Here is a 15,902-nt window from a genome sequence, read left to right on the forward strand (position 1 = left end):
GAAGGAATTGTAAATGTTCCTTTCTTGGGAAGCCCTGAAACTAGAAACAACACTTTTATATGAGAAACAGAAATCAAGACAGAGACACGCAGATAGTCCATTCTCTCAGAATGAGTAGTTTATATTTTGCAGAGAGTACTGAAGGGGACAGAGGGACATGATACATAATTACAGGGAAGATTAAATATTTTCAGATGTGTAGAACAAGAGCTCAGCAAATGCTAACAAAGACTGATTCAAATAAGGGTTCACTCTTGTTGCAGACCAGCTTGGGTAAGGACGCTGTATTACACTAAGAGGATGAGCAGAAGTAGAAGAATGATCAGAATATGTAGTGTGCTCTTGGCTAAAGTTAAGTATTTTTATGTATTCTTACTGAGTAGTAGCTTGAAGATTTCATTTGTTAGCTACACAAGAATGTACATAATTTGCTTTAGTTTAACCAGTTCTCAAGGAATTGGTACACTTCTTTAAAAAGCTATAAATAGTAGAACCCCCATAGGTATTTATAAATAGATGTCAAGATTATAGTTACTAGATCTAGTGAAAATCTAGTAAAACATTATCTCTTATTACATGCTATTCCTACCTTAATTTCGATGTATTACCGAAGCTTTTGGGAAGATTAACTGAGATGCTAAAAGGGTTTTGTAAAGATTAAAAGACTACACAAACATAAAGTGAACAATAATTCTAATTGACAGTCTTGCTCTACCAACATCCCTAGTGTTTCTCCCTCACCATTTCATTATGTAACATCCCTCAATGTAAAGTTGCATTTATATGAAAATAACAGGGATGAATTTCACCTTGGCTGGTGAAACTCTAATTGAGCTGGTTATTTCTTATTGGGTTTGAGAGACCCAAGGGGTTTCTATTTTTATATATTTTTTGGATCGATAAGTTTTATGAAGTTATTCAAATTTTATGAAATTTTTTAGAACAAGTCCCAGGAAGATTACCTGTGGAGGTATTTCTGGTAAGAATATAACTCCCATGAATGGGAATACATTGAAAACTACAAATGTATTATTTATGTTGTTCTTCTTTAGCACCACTTTTACTTTTTTTAAATTCCAGCTACCTGTTTCAAGAAGGTCAGAATAATATGAAAAAGTAGCTAAACGTTATAGGCTCTGAAGTTCTTATTAATACATAATATGGAGAAAAGGGTAGAATACCGAAGTGCCTTGAACCACAGAGGTCACTAAAGATGCATCTAACAAATATGATGCCATTAAATTAACACATGTAATTAAAATGTTATCAATGTAATGAAAATTGTTATCCACAATTTAAAGTTTACAATGAATAGTGTTTCTAATATAGCTTCAATGGGGTCATCTAAAGGACATTGCCCAAACTATGATTTTAATTCTCTTCCTTATATTTACACCATTTAAAGAAAGCTGCATATGCACTCCTATAAAAGATACTTATAATCTAAGTCTACACTAGTAGCTCCCAGTCAAGAGAGTTGAGAGTATTGCCCTCCATAGGACATTTGGTTGTGTCTGGAGACAGTTTTGGTTGTCATACCCAGGTGGTAATGGTGGAGCTGGTGGTGATGGTAGAAGCCAGAGATGTGGCTAAACTTCCATACAGCACAGGCCCCACAACAAAGATTTGGTCCTACGTGTTAATGATGTCACTGTTGCAGAATCTTGGTCTATCATAATTCTTCCTTTCAGTTTATATATTCCGATTTATCCACTAGACACCACAGTAGATAAAATTATCTAGTGTTGGCAAAAATGTCAGAAAACAGACATTCTTATATATTGTCAATGGAAGTATCAATTGAAGTAAATGTTTCGGAGGCAATTTTGGAATTTAAAAATCTGCCTCTACTTGCATTTGTACCTTTTTTTTTTTTTTTTTTTTTTTTTCTTTTTGCGGTATGCGGGCCTCTCACTGTTGTGGCCTCTCCCGCTGCGGAGCACAGGCTCCGGATGCGCAGGCCCAGCGGCCATGGCTCACGGGCCCAGCCGCTCCGCGGCATATGGGATCCTCCCAGACCGGGGCACGAACCCGTATCCCCTGCATCGGCAGGCGGACTCTTAACCACTGCGCCACCAGGGAGGCCCTGTACCTTTTTTAAAAATTGAAGTTTAGTTGACTTACAATATTACATTAGTTTCAGGTGTACAAAAGAGTGATTTGATATTTTTATACATTATGTACCATACAAAGTTATTACAATATTATTGACTATATTTCCTGTGCTGTACATTATACTTCTAAAAAGTACTTCATAACAAATTTATATAATGGATATATGTAACTGTATTGAAACAATTCTCTTGCAGTATTATTTGTAAGAAGAAAATCAATAAGGAAGTGGTTAAATAAATTAGATCATACTCATAATATGCAATGATAAAAAATGGTAGAATTGTATGTTCTGTCAAGGAAGGATGAATAAGATACATTGCAGGTTATAAATAATTCGGGTTATTTGAATTTATAATCAAATTTCTTGCTTACATTTATACATATGTATATGCATATTTATGTGTGGTATATATGTATTTGTGTGTGTGTGTGTGTATGCATAGCAAAAGTCCGGAAAGATACAAAGTAAATATTAAGCAAAAGAGTAGTCAGTCATGGAGAATATGAGTATGTTTTGAAATGTTCACTTTTTACTTTACATAGTCTTATAATATTTGCATTTCTTTCAAACTTGGGCAATTTGCGAAATTTAAAAAAATGTAATAAGAATACATCATATAATAATAAATATACATAAATATGGTCTGTTTTGTAAGGCTTATGTGAGGAATTCAGTTTTGAGTAGGTTTTAATAATTATTTCCTAGTGAAAGGGAATTAAGACATTGTAGACATAATTTAGAACAATTAGAGGAGACCATCACAAAAAACTGAGTGGAATTCTGGGCAACCTAAAAAGACGTGGGTAAAGGAGCAATATAGAAACACTGAATTATGAGTTGTGATTTAAATTGAAATGAAAGCTCTCATTTTTTAAAGAAAATGCCTTATTTGGACACAGCTTAATTAGTATTTGCCTCAATCCAGCAAATTAAATTCTTCAATACTGAAAATATCTATGAAAAACTTTAATTTCTACTTAAAAGTTAAATTATTTTCACAAACTCTTCTTTATATTTGTGTACTTGAATCTAATCATTTGCACAGTTTTACTTGAAAGAATTCAGCATGAAAGATTAAAAATACTGAAGAAAAGAAATAAATTATGTAAATTATCTTCAGTTTGCAGCTTGCTTTACAAAGATTTAGAAATCTCTTTCTTGTACAGCTCAAACTTTCAAAAGCATGGCTAGGTCTTTTCATGTATATTTATAATCTTAACATTCTAAATGTAGCGATTCATAGATAGAATCAGTGGGGTCAGTGGTTCACACTTCAGAATTCTAAGAGATCCTTAATATTAATGAGTAAACACCTGAGGAAGTACTTTTATTTGATCAATGCCGAAAATGTTGCTGCTCAAATACCTAAGTAGTTAACACTTATCAGAGCAGATTGAAAACTTGACTCTTCCTTTGAAACAACATACCTAGGGGTAGAAAAAGCCACGAGTGTGAACTAATTCAGTGCTTATTCATTTACATATTATTTTAAAGGCATCATCATTATAACTCTAAACCAGTCATGCCCCAGGGCTCCATTCATAAAAACAAGCAAATATCATTTACTGGGAACTGGCTCTTACTCTACAGAAGAAATGCAAGGATTCCATGTAAGAATTAAACCCATTGCCAGTTGTTCTATAAAAATGTCTTTTCCAAGTACAAATCTTCCCAGATTTATTCAGAGAAAGCTGAGAAAACAATTTTATCTCTCATTTAAAGCCAGGCATAACAAAGTCACCACTAATTATCTATTTAAATTTGAAGGCTCACTTACTTTTTATCTTTATTCTGGAAAATAAATACTATTTATTCTATTAAATTTCTATTGCTTCTCTTTAAGACATTTCACACTTTGTTTCATTTCAGTTAACGTTTTCCAGCAGAGTGTACTAGAGACTTTTAACAAATTCCATGTACAAACACAGTTATCATAATAATATCTTGCTATAATTAAACAAATGCTGTCATATCTTCACCAATATTTAAAAAATTAGGACCTATGCTTATATATATGTATATATGCATACACACACACACACACTATATTGGCCGAACATACAGTACTTTGCATACAAAATTTTGCTGTGCCAATTATGGTTTTAAAATTAGTGTTTTAACTTAATTTTTAATACAAAAGGTAAAGCTTAGAAAGCTGAAGATCGTTCTCCAAATTATTGTGTATTTTCCTTTTTTAATTTTTTAAAGAATAGATGCTTTTTCTAAAAAAATTGTTTTGTATTTACTATATCTTTGTTGTGTTGGGCTGGCATCACTATCTTCATCTTACATGTTAGGAATCCAGAACACAGAATAGTCATATAGCTTAAGAAAGGTCACAGGGTGTTTCTTCTTGCCTTATTTATTACCATGGTCTTTATTAATGGATCAATTAAAATACACAAATAATTATTAAGGATTTGCTACCTTCTGTGTTCTGGGGTGATCAGTAAGAGGGCTGGTAGTTTTACAGTGTAGAGTCCACTCATGCATAGAGAATGCATTGTGAATGTGGCTGTGTAGAAAATTCATTTGCAACTCATTGGGCTGTGGCCCCTAAGGTCACACAACAAGTGGCACTGATTATTGAACAAGTTATGGGCAGTGAATCAAGAGACTCACAGCTCTATGTTGGGTATTTGGATGTGGGAGATGAGTAGTGTAATGCAGACAGAAAATTATCATGTGAAACAAAACAAAGCATTAAAAGTACTATTTCGGGTTTGACTCAAAATTCTATGGGAGCAGGTTGAAGAAAGAGATTAGTTACAAATCTGGAAAGGTTTTCATGAAGTTGTGCAGTAATTAATGATAAGATTTCAGGCAGCAGAGTTTTGCACAAGGTTGTAGGATTATTGAGTGCAAAGAACCAAGAAAATATCCAAGGAATGGCAAATATTCTAAAGAGGATAAAGTTCTTAGGTGAGTTGTTTTGTGGAGATATGCAGTGTGAGAAAAGGCTGAAAATAGGCAGGGTTCAGCTAAATTACTGAGAACATTATACACCAGCCTATGGTATTTGGACTATAGGCAATGGGGAACTATCGGCAACGAGATGAAGAAGGTAGGTCATAGATTCAACTTCATGAACGTGAGTTCCAGCTCAGGTACTTACTAATTGTTCCGCAAACTGTGCAACCACTCTATGCCCCAATTTCCCCAACTTCAAAATAAAATAAACCACACACACACACACATACACACACACACATTTTTGAGTTGTTGAAGGATTAAACTAAATGTGCTAACATATGGAGAATGTTTAGCTTAGTACCAGGAATATACAAGAGCTTAATATTAATGTTCTTATTTTTCTTATTGTTTCCATTATGTGAGCTGAGTTTGGGGCAGTTTATTCTGGATAGATTAAAATGAAATGGTACAGAATGGCAGCAGAAAGACAGATTAGAAGGCAACTGAAAAAGTGGCAAGTTAAAATGAAAAGGTGAACTTTAGATTAAGACAGAACTAGTTTAAAGTTCTAGCCTCATTATTTATTTGTAGATTTCAGTGCCTTGGGCCAATCACCTAACATTTTGAATCAAATTTTATTTTTCATTAACTATAAAATGGGATGATGACAATGTAGGTGATTTAAGGAGATTGAGTATTGAAGTATTAGCTGTTTTTAAAATTAGTAGCTGCTCAACAAACTGTGAATTTTAAAAAAGTCCTATCATTGTTATTAATACTATAATCTTAGTAAGGAATAACAATGACTCAAAGGGATAACAAAGGCCTGACTGTGAAAGTAGAGAAGAAATGGATAAGTTTATGGAGGTAAAAATTTGGTAAATAGTTAATGACATGTAGACTAGGGAGTCATGAGTCTATGAAAAGATGATTCTTGAATATTCTTAATAAAAGACAGATGATGATAATTTTGTGATTTCTGGTACTGCCTTATTTACAATAGCAACTATTTTGTCTGTGCCCTTTGTTTTCCTTCAAAAGGAATCTGGCACGCTTACAGGGCTGCTTGGGAGACACTTAAGTTCACACAAAGAATCCACTGTTTGGAAAGTATACTCTGCTTCTCTCCCCATCCACAAACGAGTTCCTCATCTCCATGATGACTTCCTCTTCCACATCTCACTGGTATCACTTATATTTTATTATATGATATTCTTTGTCATTTGTTTCATCTTGCTTTCTTCTCATTGATACTATAGTGGGCAGGGGGTAATTCTTATATTTCCTTTGTTCTCCCATCATGCCCAGACCACCCAATTAACATGGTGACCTTAATGATATGGATTGGCCTCCTGTTCTACCAGAATATCCCCAAACATAGGATGACAATTTTCAATTCAGTAAATCTGTATAGATGACTGTTGAGGTGGCATGGTTGATTCTAGGATACGTTCCTTCATAGATAAAGCTCAGCTCCTCTGCTGCTGGGGGCTGGAAGGGTCTGATCAGCTCTTGCGGATGGAGAGAGCTTCACGACATCACTTTGGTTTAGGTTGGTTCTTATTACTGCCGGTAATCCTGGCTTATGTGATGGCTTAAACTTAGATGGTATATGTGATTTTTTTTAGTGTTTATAGTATTTCATTTCCACCTTGGCCCCTATCATTTTTCAGAGAGGGTCAGCCATGCCACCATTCAACATCACCTGTGCTCAGCCTATTTTCTTGCTGTGTATAACTTCACTTGACCTGACAACCTTCTGGGCAGCACTACAACTTTTCTTTCCCTCTCTAACTTTTCTGTGCTTATAGGATAGCTGAAGCCTTTGTGCATTCGCCTCGTTATTTTATTCCCAGGCACACTCTACAATAATCCTTTTCCTCCCTGCTGTCAAGGGGATAGTCCAACAAGCATGCAGCCTGCAGGAAACTAAAAGCAAGTGTAGGCTCTATGTTCACACTTGACCCAAAGTCAGGGGACATATGTGAAGCTGTCATAAACATTGTTCACATATTGCTCTTGTATATCAAGGAGACATGAAAATTCCACAGTCACATCAATCTGGGATTGAGGTGAGAGTTTTACTCTTACTATTTCTGATTCCATTCTTTACAGACCTTTTGGAGTACTCCTCCACAACTTGTCTTCATGGAGGTGGGGGAGTACTTTTTTTTATTTTTTTCACTGGCAGGATAAGGAAAAGCTTTTCATAGAGAACAATGCACTCCCTCAAAGGCCAAGGATTCCTAACTCCAAGACACAGCTCTCTCAGCCCCACTCTTTAGTCCCCTTACTGGGCTACAGCTGGTCCTACTGTCTCTTTGAAAGACCCATGGGAAGTGTCAGGTCCAAACTATTGGTGGCTCTTTTTCATATGTCTGGGTGCTCAATATTTCTTTTACTTTATCTTTGAATGCAATACTATTCTGGGACAACAGGAAAACGTTTACTTACTGTTGTATCATACAGCTGAATAATAATAATAGTAATAATATGCCAGCATTAGCACAGAAAGCCAGAGATCACTAGAGTAAAGGAATTCACTTCCATTCAATAATTACTTAAAGAATTTCTGCTGTTTTCAAAGATATAAAAAAGATAAACAGTATTCAGTTTTAGACTCAACTGAAAGGCCTTATCCATTTCTTAAGTAGCCTGACCCTCTAGTTAAATGGAATGATTATCATACAGAAACCATATGGAAGATATATTGGTTCATTAATTTCAGACTAGGACAGTGTGACGTTGTTCATTTAGGCTTCTAGGAAAGTTTACAGGACTCATTTTTAGATAAGCCCATCTAAAGTCTGTCCATCTTACTATAAGATAATCCAAAGTTATCTTTTCCCTTATAGAAACAAAAGTAAAAAAAAAATAATTTCAGGGAACACTTTCTATTTCTTACTTTAGAGAAATATGCTCCTATTTTTCCTGTTTTCAGTAACTTTCTAGCCCACTACTTTCCTCTAAACTCTAAGAATCACTGATCCAAAGAACTTTCACTTATACAAAACAATATGAGAGATGGTCCACTCTGTAGAGAAGGAATCAGTAAAATTAGAAAATTTAGACAGTGCTTTCACACAAAATACTCATATCAGGGCAACGCATGAAAATATATGGATGGGACACATTCAGCCTCTATTCTCATGTGGGTAGAAAATTTTGGGATTCTAAATAAACTAACTCTAAAACTGTTTTAGCTGAAATCTTGCCAATGTTTTCTTTTTATATTACTAGATTCACTGTGAGAATTATAAACAATTTTCTGTGATGATTAGGAAATATAGTTACTGAATGCACTTTATTTCACCCACACCATTAAAAAGTAAACCCTGAAGAAAATTCTCTGCTTTGCATTTCAAGTCTTTCTCCATTTAGCAGCTTCCTCACACCCATAAAAACACATGGGTAGGATTTTCCCTAGTGGCGCAGTGGTTGAGAGTCCGCCTGCCGATGCAGGGGACACGGGTTCGTGCCATTGGGCCCGTGAGCCATAGCCGCTGAGCCTGCACATCCGGAGCCTGTGCTCCACAACGGGAGAGGCCACAACAGTGAGAGGCCCGCGTATCGTGCAAAAAAAAAAAAAAAAAATCAACAACAACAAAAAAACACATGAGGAGAGAATGAGAGGAAAAAAATTCAAAAAAGATAGCTAGCTTATGGTCAAAACATATGAGACAAAGTTGTCCAAAATATTGTCACAACTCCTCCATTGACAATTCATTCTATTGTAGAGCCTTGTCAGACCTCCCAGATTCATTGACAGACTAGTATAATCAGAGAGGCTTTGAAAACTTACGGCACTTAGAAATGCTCTGGAGACATATAAAATTGTCTTTATTTAGAATGGAACATATAACACCTGCCAAATTTGTAGGTTTGAAACCACTTCCAATAAGAATTAAAAGGCCCTCTTCCCAGCTGAAATAGGGCTATAAATATATGACTTGCCTGCTCATGGGAAATAGTGGGTTCTTGTCTCTGATGTCACAATTTAGTTTAAAATCACTTTCGTGATGACAGGGTACATAAGGATGATAAAACTATAAAGATGACAGTCTAATCTTCAAAGATCACTGATCATTGATAAAAGATTAAATAACATAAACATCTGAAATGCCAGATTATCAGCTGGTTGGCACACTCTCAGTATTGAAGTATGCTGAGATACTACTGATAAGTGAAAAATGCTTTTTCTACATGTAATGCAAAAATACATCCTCCCAAGAGGGGCAAATGAGTTATAATAGCTTTGAGTTTAAAATGTATATTTTTTCTCAATAGTGATGTAATATATGTCCAGTATTAATAAATGATTTATTGTAAAGTGCTTAAAATTATTTTTCCCCTCAAAGTAATGCCTGATTGTTGAGAATTTTAAGCACCCTTAAATTGTAACTTTTTTTGAATTCTAGCTGAAATTTTATATATACTTACAAGAATGATTAGACATGCTGGTCCTATAAAACTCCAAATAAAGTTGTTTTCTGTGCTAAGCCAACATCTGAAAAGTAAATAAGAGATAAAATCTATATATATATGCTTGTATGTACTTCAACAAAGCAAAATTTTCAATGATATACAAAGCTTATTCGGAATTGCATTCCAAATATTTATGAGATCATTTTAACTTACACTTTGGTGGTGCCATAATACCTATATCCTAATGATGCTGAAAATCCAACTACCACAGCTGGGCTGAGATAGCCAAAGATATAAAAATTCTTGTGCAAAAATCCCTTGTTGTAGATGACTCCTACAACAATGAGATAGAGGTGGATGCCTTCAATGCACATCCATGCAAAGGCAGCTAAAAAGAAGTAATGCAGAAGCCCGGCAATGATGGAACAGAAGAGCTAGAAAGCAAAGAAAGAAACCATAAGCAATGTTTACTTTAACATTATTGTAACATAAAATCTTGACTCTCTCCATAAATTATGCCATTTTATATAATGCTTGGTCACATTAAAATATCCTTGTCAAGCGTCAGTTTTTTAAATTGTACCATTTCCAACTTAAAAGAACTGTGCTTCATCAGTATGAAACATTCACCAGTCCTGTAATAGAACTAAGTTGCTGTTCTTGTGCGGAGATTTATACTTTTTATACACTTATATTATGTGATAAATTATGGATTAGTCACATGATTATCTCACAGTGACTGTTATGATTTGAGTTGATTTCTGTTTTGGAGCTGCCTTTACTTTCCTTTATTTTAATCATGCTCAAAGAATGAAAATTACTGCTAATACTATGTTAAACAAAACATCGTAAATAATTAAGAGAAGGCACTGAATTTACAAAACAGACAAATGATGATATATTTTACAAAAATATCCATTATATGATCACTTGAAGTTTCAAGATTATCAGGTAAATTTGAGATGGATTTCAGTTAAATATTATTTATTAGTATTGACTTCACACTTAGAACTAGAGTTAGGCTTATAAGAAATAACAGAAAATGTAATAGTTATACACTTCTGTAGTAATAGAACTAACACAATCTATTACTGGTGAGATAACATAATAACATTTATATACTTATTGCACTTAATAAAATAGAGTATAATTCAAACATAATGAGATTACCTTTAAAAATATATTCGAGAGTACTATATAAGGTTGGGGATGGTGATTAAAATTTGGGAACCACTTCAGTGAGGAAGGGAGATTTGAAATACAGCTTTAAAATGGGAAGAATTTGATAGGTGAAATAGAATTGAAAATAAACACTGGTGAAATAGAATTGAAAATAAACACTGCAAGGAATAGTTTTGTGGTGAGGATGATAGTGGGGTGAAGCTGAAGGAGGAATTGGGCTTTGGAGGATAGTGAGAGGTACACAGAATTGACAGGCGTTATAAATACTACTGCAAAACAAACAAACAAACAAAAACATACAGAGTTTACAGTCTCCTGTAGGAGACTGTAAATAGGTGCTTTGTGGCATCTACTTCAGAAGAAAACCTTGATAACTGATGGTTAGTCTCAGTACTTGAAAGATGACTAATAAGAATGGAAATATGGAGGCAATTTAATGTTTTGTGGCCATGTTGATGCACTTCTCTGGTCTCCAGCTGCAGGGCGGGCTGCAGCTGCTATACAGGAAAGCCACTGATGTGCTCACGTTCCCTGATGGCTGCTGACAGCCACTGACTGAGCACAGCAAGACATTCTTGTTCTTGAGAGACCTGCCATGTGACTTTGGCCGAGGGTCTTCTCAAAGGACTCCTTGACAGGCAAACTGGGCTTTCCTTAGAACTGCACGGCTGTGTAAAGCGCTTCTACTCACTCATCCTTTCACCTTTCTTTCCTTCACTCAGACTCAGGCCTGCAACTTGGTCTGATGGCTCTCTAAGTCTCTCTCTTCCTGTTTTCTCTCATACCCATTTCACTTAATAAATTTATTGCTTGTTTTAACCCACTTTAGTGTCTGCTTCGAGGATGACCCAGACTAGCTCAAGATGGGAATGATTTGATAAGGCTCTAGATCAATAATGGTGGAAAACGGTTAGAAAAATGCATTTACTAGGTTGAGCTAATTCATCATATTTCAACCTATGAACCTTAGCCACTTTTGTGTTCCGTCCCTGTCTTGAGAGAAACATATTTTCCAACTCTCTCTCCCCTCTCTCTCTCCTCCGTTTTTGTTTAATGCCCATGTAAAAACAAACCAAAACAAAACAAAATAAGGTAATTTCTTCAGTTTGTTGACAAGATTTTGCAGTTCATCATAATGAGGGCCACTGTGGTTAATGGAATTACTAAGCAGGTTGCTCAGATATGTTAGCATTCTCAAACTTAGAAACATCTTAAGAACAAAGTATATCGTGTATTTGCCCCCATTAAGCCCTTAATTCCAATTCATGTTTCTATGACATATATATTTAGGAAAGTAAAAATTTAGAATATAAAAATAGAGAGTAAGGGAGATCTACATACCTTATTAGTATTTGTATTGATCCCAACAAGAAAAACAAGTTCAGCAAGGAATAGGCTACAGCAGAGATTTTTGTGAATTGTTGTCCTGGTGCTTTGAATTTCACTGAAGAACCAGAAGGTAAAAATGCATATGGCAAGGCAAATCAGTGAAATAATTATTCCTAGTTGAGTGATCCTTGTAAGAATATTATAATCTTTAATACCCTAAGGGAAAATAATAATACAACTGTTAAAAGAATAACTCAGTAGCTCGTCAAAGGAACTACAACATATAATGAACTTCGCTTTTTGGTGAAACATTAAACTGTTCATAAAATGTAAAAATACAAATGTGCATTTAGATGAGAAATTTTTGTACTTTTGAAAATGTTCAACATTCAGAAAATCTGATATAAATCACGAAGCACTTTAACAGTTCTGTAATTAGTGATTTTTTTTCCCTAAGCATAATATATGTTAGTATATGGTTTAACAATGTTATCACCATCAGTTTCTTGACATTAGAAAGGCAATTCATTGTTGTAATGTGAAAATGGTTAATTAAAGCAGCTTTATCAGTGGTAAGAACAAGTAATTTCTAGGCAGTAATTCATTTAAACACATTAAACAAAGGTATCAGAAATGCTGAATATATAGAATAACAAAACAGTATAGTTGCGAGACTTTGAAATGGGAAAGGATGGTTTCACTCTAACCAGATGGTTTTAACAGGCATCTTTGTTTATTTAACATTCAGAAAAAAAATCATCTTTGTCACTGACATTAGGGTTAGGCAGATTTATTTAGTCACGATATGTATTTGATAGATTTTAAGTATTGTATGGAAATGAGCCTGTAATCTAAAGATTCCAATACAAGGATATAAAATAAAAACCTATATAATGTAAAAGCAAGATATTACTGATGTAAAATACATATTATGAAGCTATTCACCTTAGAAAGATTTTTCATATTTAAAAATCTTGCAGGGTTCTACATTATTAAAACATGGTATTTGTTATGAATGTGTTAATACTTATTGACCAGGTATCAAATACTTTTAATGAATTTGTCATCAGTAAAAATAAACTTCCAATACAAAGGCAAAAGCCCTTAAAGTCCATGATACTTTAAAATGTATAAATGGTCATTAAAAGCTGCATTAAAAACTAAGAGTCAATGGATAGATATTTAATACACAATCTACTAGATATTATAGATTAGGTAAGTCTTACACTAAAAGTAACCAAAAATCCAAAGTAGATATGTCATAGAAGGCAGGTAAGAAAAGAAAGACTTAAAAAAAGGTAATGTTGAGATTGTATCAGTAAATTAAATATGCTATTTACACCCAAAGAAAACATATAAAAATTAAATATTCTCTTGAATGGCATAAAGAAGAAGAAAAAAACAGATTTATAAATATGACTTGGAAAATTGGCTTACAATAGAAGAACCAGAAGACATCAAAATTGCAAAATGTGTCAGGTGGTTACAGCGGCATGAGGTGTGGGTCTCATTCGAGTATGTCAGCTCACAGCCCTCCGAAGACCAGCTGCCATTCATGGTGTCAGGTAAGTAGTTCCAAAATGCACATTGACTCCTATACTTACCTGTGGTCTGAAAAAGAGACATTTTACTGATGGGAAAAAGAGAAAAAATTACACATACAACATCGTTTTGGTTATATTTAAAATACCATTTTGCATAGCAATATAATTAAAACCATGCCTAAAACGTAAAGCATAAAATCAATGCTAATAAGTGAATGTTACTGTTGTGTGAAAAAATTGAAGTTTATACTGCAACCATGCTATATTTTATCAACCCTGTGTCACGAATTTGTGAGAATTATTGTCAATTGAGATCATGTATGTCTTTTAGAATGATGCATGACATATCTCATTATCTTCAATAAATGTTTATTGAATATGCACTAGATATTAGTCATTGATCCAGGTGCTAAAAATATAGCACTGAACAAAACAAAAAAAGTGTTTGCGTTTTTTTGTTTTGTTTTGTTTTGTTTTGTTTGCAGTATGAGGGCCTCTCACTGTCGTGGCCTCTCCCGTTGCGGAGCACAGGCTCCGGACGCGCAGGCTCAGCAGCCATGGCTCACGGGCCCAGCCGCTCCGCGGCATGTGGGATCTTCCCGGACCGGGGCACTAACCCGTGTCCCCTGCATCGGCAGGCGGACTCTCAACCACTGTGCCACCAGGGAAGCCCTGTGTTTGCGTTATTGACCTTACATTCTAATGAGGAGATAAGAAATTATTAAACAAAATAAATAAGCCAGGGAAAGGAGAACAGAAGTAACCTGAGGAGGCTTTTCCTAGGAAATGACATTTAAGCAAATACTTCAATTAAGTGAGAGTGTGAGCCCTAAAGACTTGAGAACAGAGGGTTCCGTACAGTTTGAATGGAAAATGGAAAACCTCTGAAGTGAGACTCAATGAAGGTCTTCCAGAAACATCTAGAAGCCAGTGCAGTTCAAGCAATGAATGACGTAAAGAGTAGTGAGTGTAAGATCAGAGATAGGCAGAGGCTGATCAAATAGACTATAGGAAGGTTGTTCAATAAATAGCAGAGTTCTCCTTATCATATATTAATATTAACTAATCATAATGCAATACCTAATGCACTGTACATTTTAATAAGTTATTCATAGAATGCTGTATACCTATGCTAGTGTCTTATAGAAATAAAAAACTGTTTACAATTATATAACAATTTATAGTTAACTAGGTGCTTTCTTACCTACTTTGTTTAATTTGATCCTCAAAAGAGCCCTGTGAGTGGGTATTGTGTTGAGAGACCAAGAGATGTCAAAAAATATATGCAAGAGTAACCATTGATAAGTGGAGTAAAACAGAGCCAAATGCAAATCTTCAGACAACTATTTATTAAAGAAAATATTAGTTGAGTATCAAATATAGGCACTGTGTTAGGAGCCAGGGATTCTTAGTTGAAAGGATAAAGCATCTGCCCTCAAGGATGACAGAAGCCCAGATGATTTTAATACAATTAGACAGTTGCTTTAATGGCCTATATAGAAAATCCAACACTTAGATCAATGGTTGGAGCACTGGCCAATTTGATTGGAGTAAGTCTAGGAAGACAGTGATTGAACTAAAATTGGAGAGATGACAAGAAATTTTTCAAAGAGGTCATGCTATGTGAAGAAAATTGAAACTCTACATCCAGTTCCCCCAAAACTGCCAGGAAAATACCCAATCCCACTCTTGTTAAAAAACAAACAGATAAGCTAGAGGAGCCAGAAGGACCCTAGAATTGAGGAACTAGAGTCAGCTGAGAGTGCATCACTCAAAAAACAGGGGTTAAGTGAGGGTCTGTCTACATGCTGAGTACCCACCATTGCCCACCACTTTCTTTTTATTCTCCTAATCCTTCAGTGAGCTTCTGTCTTTAGGCATGAGACTAAAAGTTTTCTGAGAAACTAAAGGCCAAAGAGAAATGACTTTTAGGTAGTGAACTTCAGGATCTTCCAGTGCAATGGCCAGAAACTAGCCTGATGATAACACTCTAGGGAGGCACACCACTGCCACAAGCCACCTGAACACACAATCATCTTTCAAATGTCTCATTATTAGATATGGATGGATGGCCATGAACCACCAGACCTCCGAGGACACACTCTACAATGAAAGACAAAGAACAAAAAGCCAACAAGCCAAACTGAGGAAATCACGAGCAACATAATGTAGGGAGTAGAACACAGGTTTTTTTAAAAATATAAATACTACCACAGAGAAATACTGCACCCACGAAACAAAAGTAGAGTTCAAAAAATAAGGGTGCTCAGTTATAATTAAGTATAAAGCAGAAGTAAAATATGTTAGCAGGAAAAAAAATAAAAATGTAAAGGAAAACTTAAAATGAAAAAAAGAAATACCCTAGAGGCTCAGCTGGGGGTCCAATATTTACA

The 15,902-nt window shown here is 34.9% G+C and overlaps 1 protein-coding gene across 2 annotated transcripts in view; it reads right to left on the reverse strand.

The window, feature by feature from the left end:
• Nucleotides 1–15,902, reverse strand: part of ADGRL4 (adhesion G protein-coupled receptor L4) — a 136,713-nt gene that overhangs the window by 20,757 nt on the left and 100,054 nt on the right. For both annotated transcript variants that reach the window (XM_060084770.1, XM_060084768.1), the window contains 4 exons: nucleotides 13,403–13,576; nucleotides 11,978–12,181; nucleotides 9,668–9,888; nucleotides 9,470–9,536 (listed from right to left, as the gene is read on the reverse strand). In XM_060084770.1, the coding sequence (XP_059940753.1) occupies nucleotides 9,470–9,536; nucleotides 9,668–9,888; nucleotides 11,978–12,181; nucleotides 13,403–13,576 (666 nt within the window). The remainder of the gene's footprint in view (nucleotides 1–9,469; nucleotides 9,537–9,667; nucleotides 9,889–11,977; nucleotides 12,182–13,402; nucleotides 13,577–15,902) is intronic.

This window comes from Mesoplodon densirostris, chromosome 2 (genome assembly GCF_025265405.1).
Source record: "Mesoplodon densirostris isolate mMesDen1 chromosome 2, mMesDen1 primary haplotype, whole genome shotgun sequence".
Taxonomy (NCBI): Eukaryota; Metazoa; Chordata; class Mammalia; order Artiodactyla; family Ziphiidae; genus Mesoplodon; species Mesoplodon densirostris.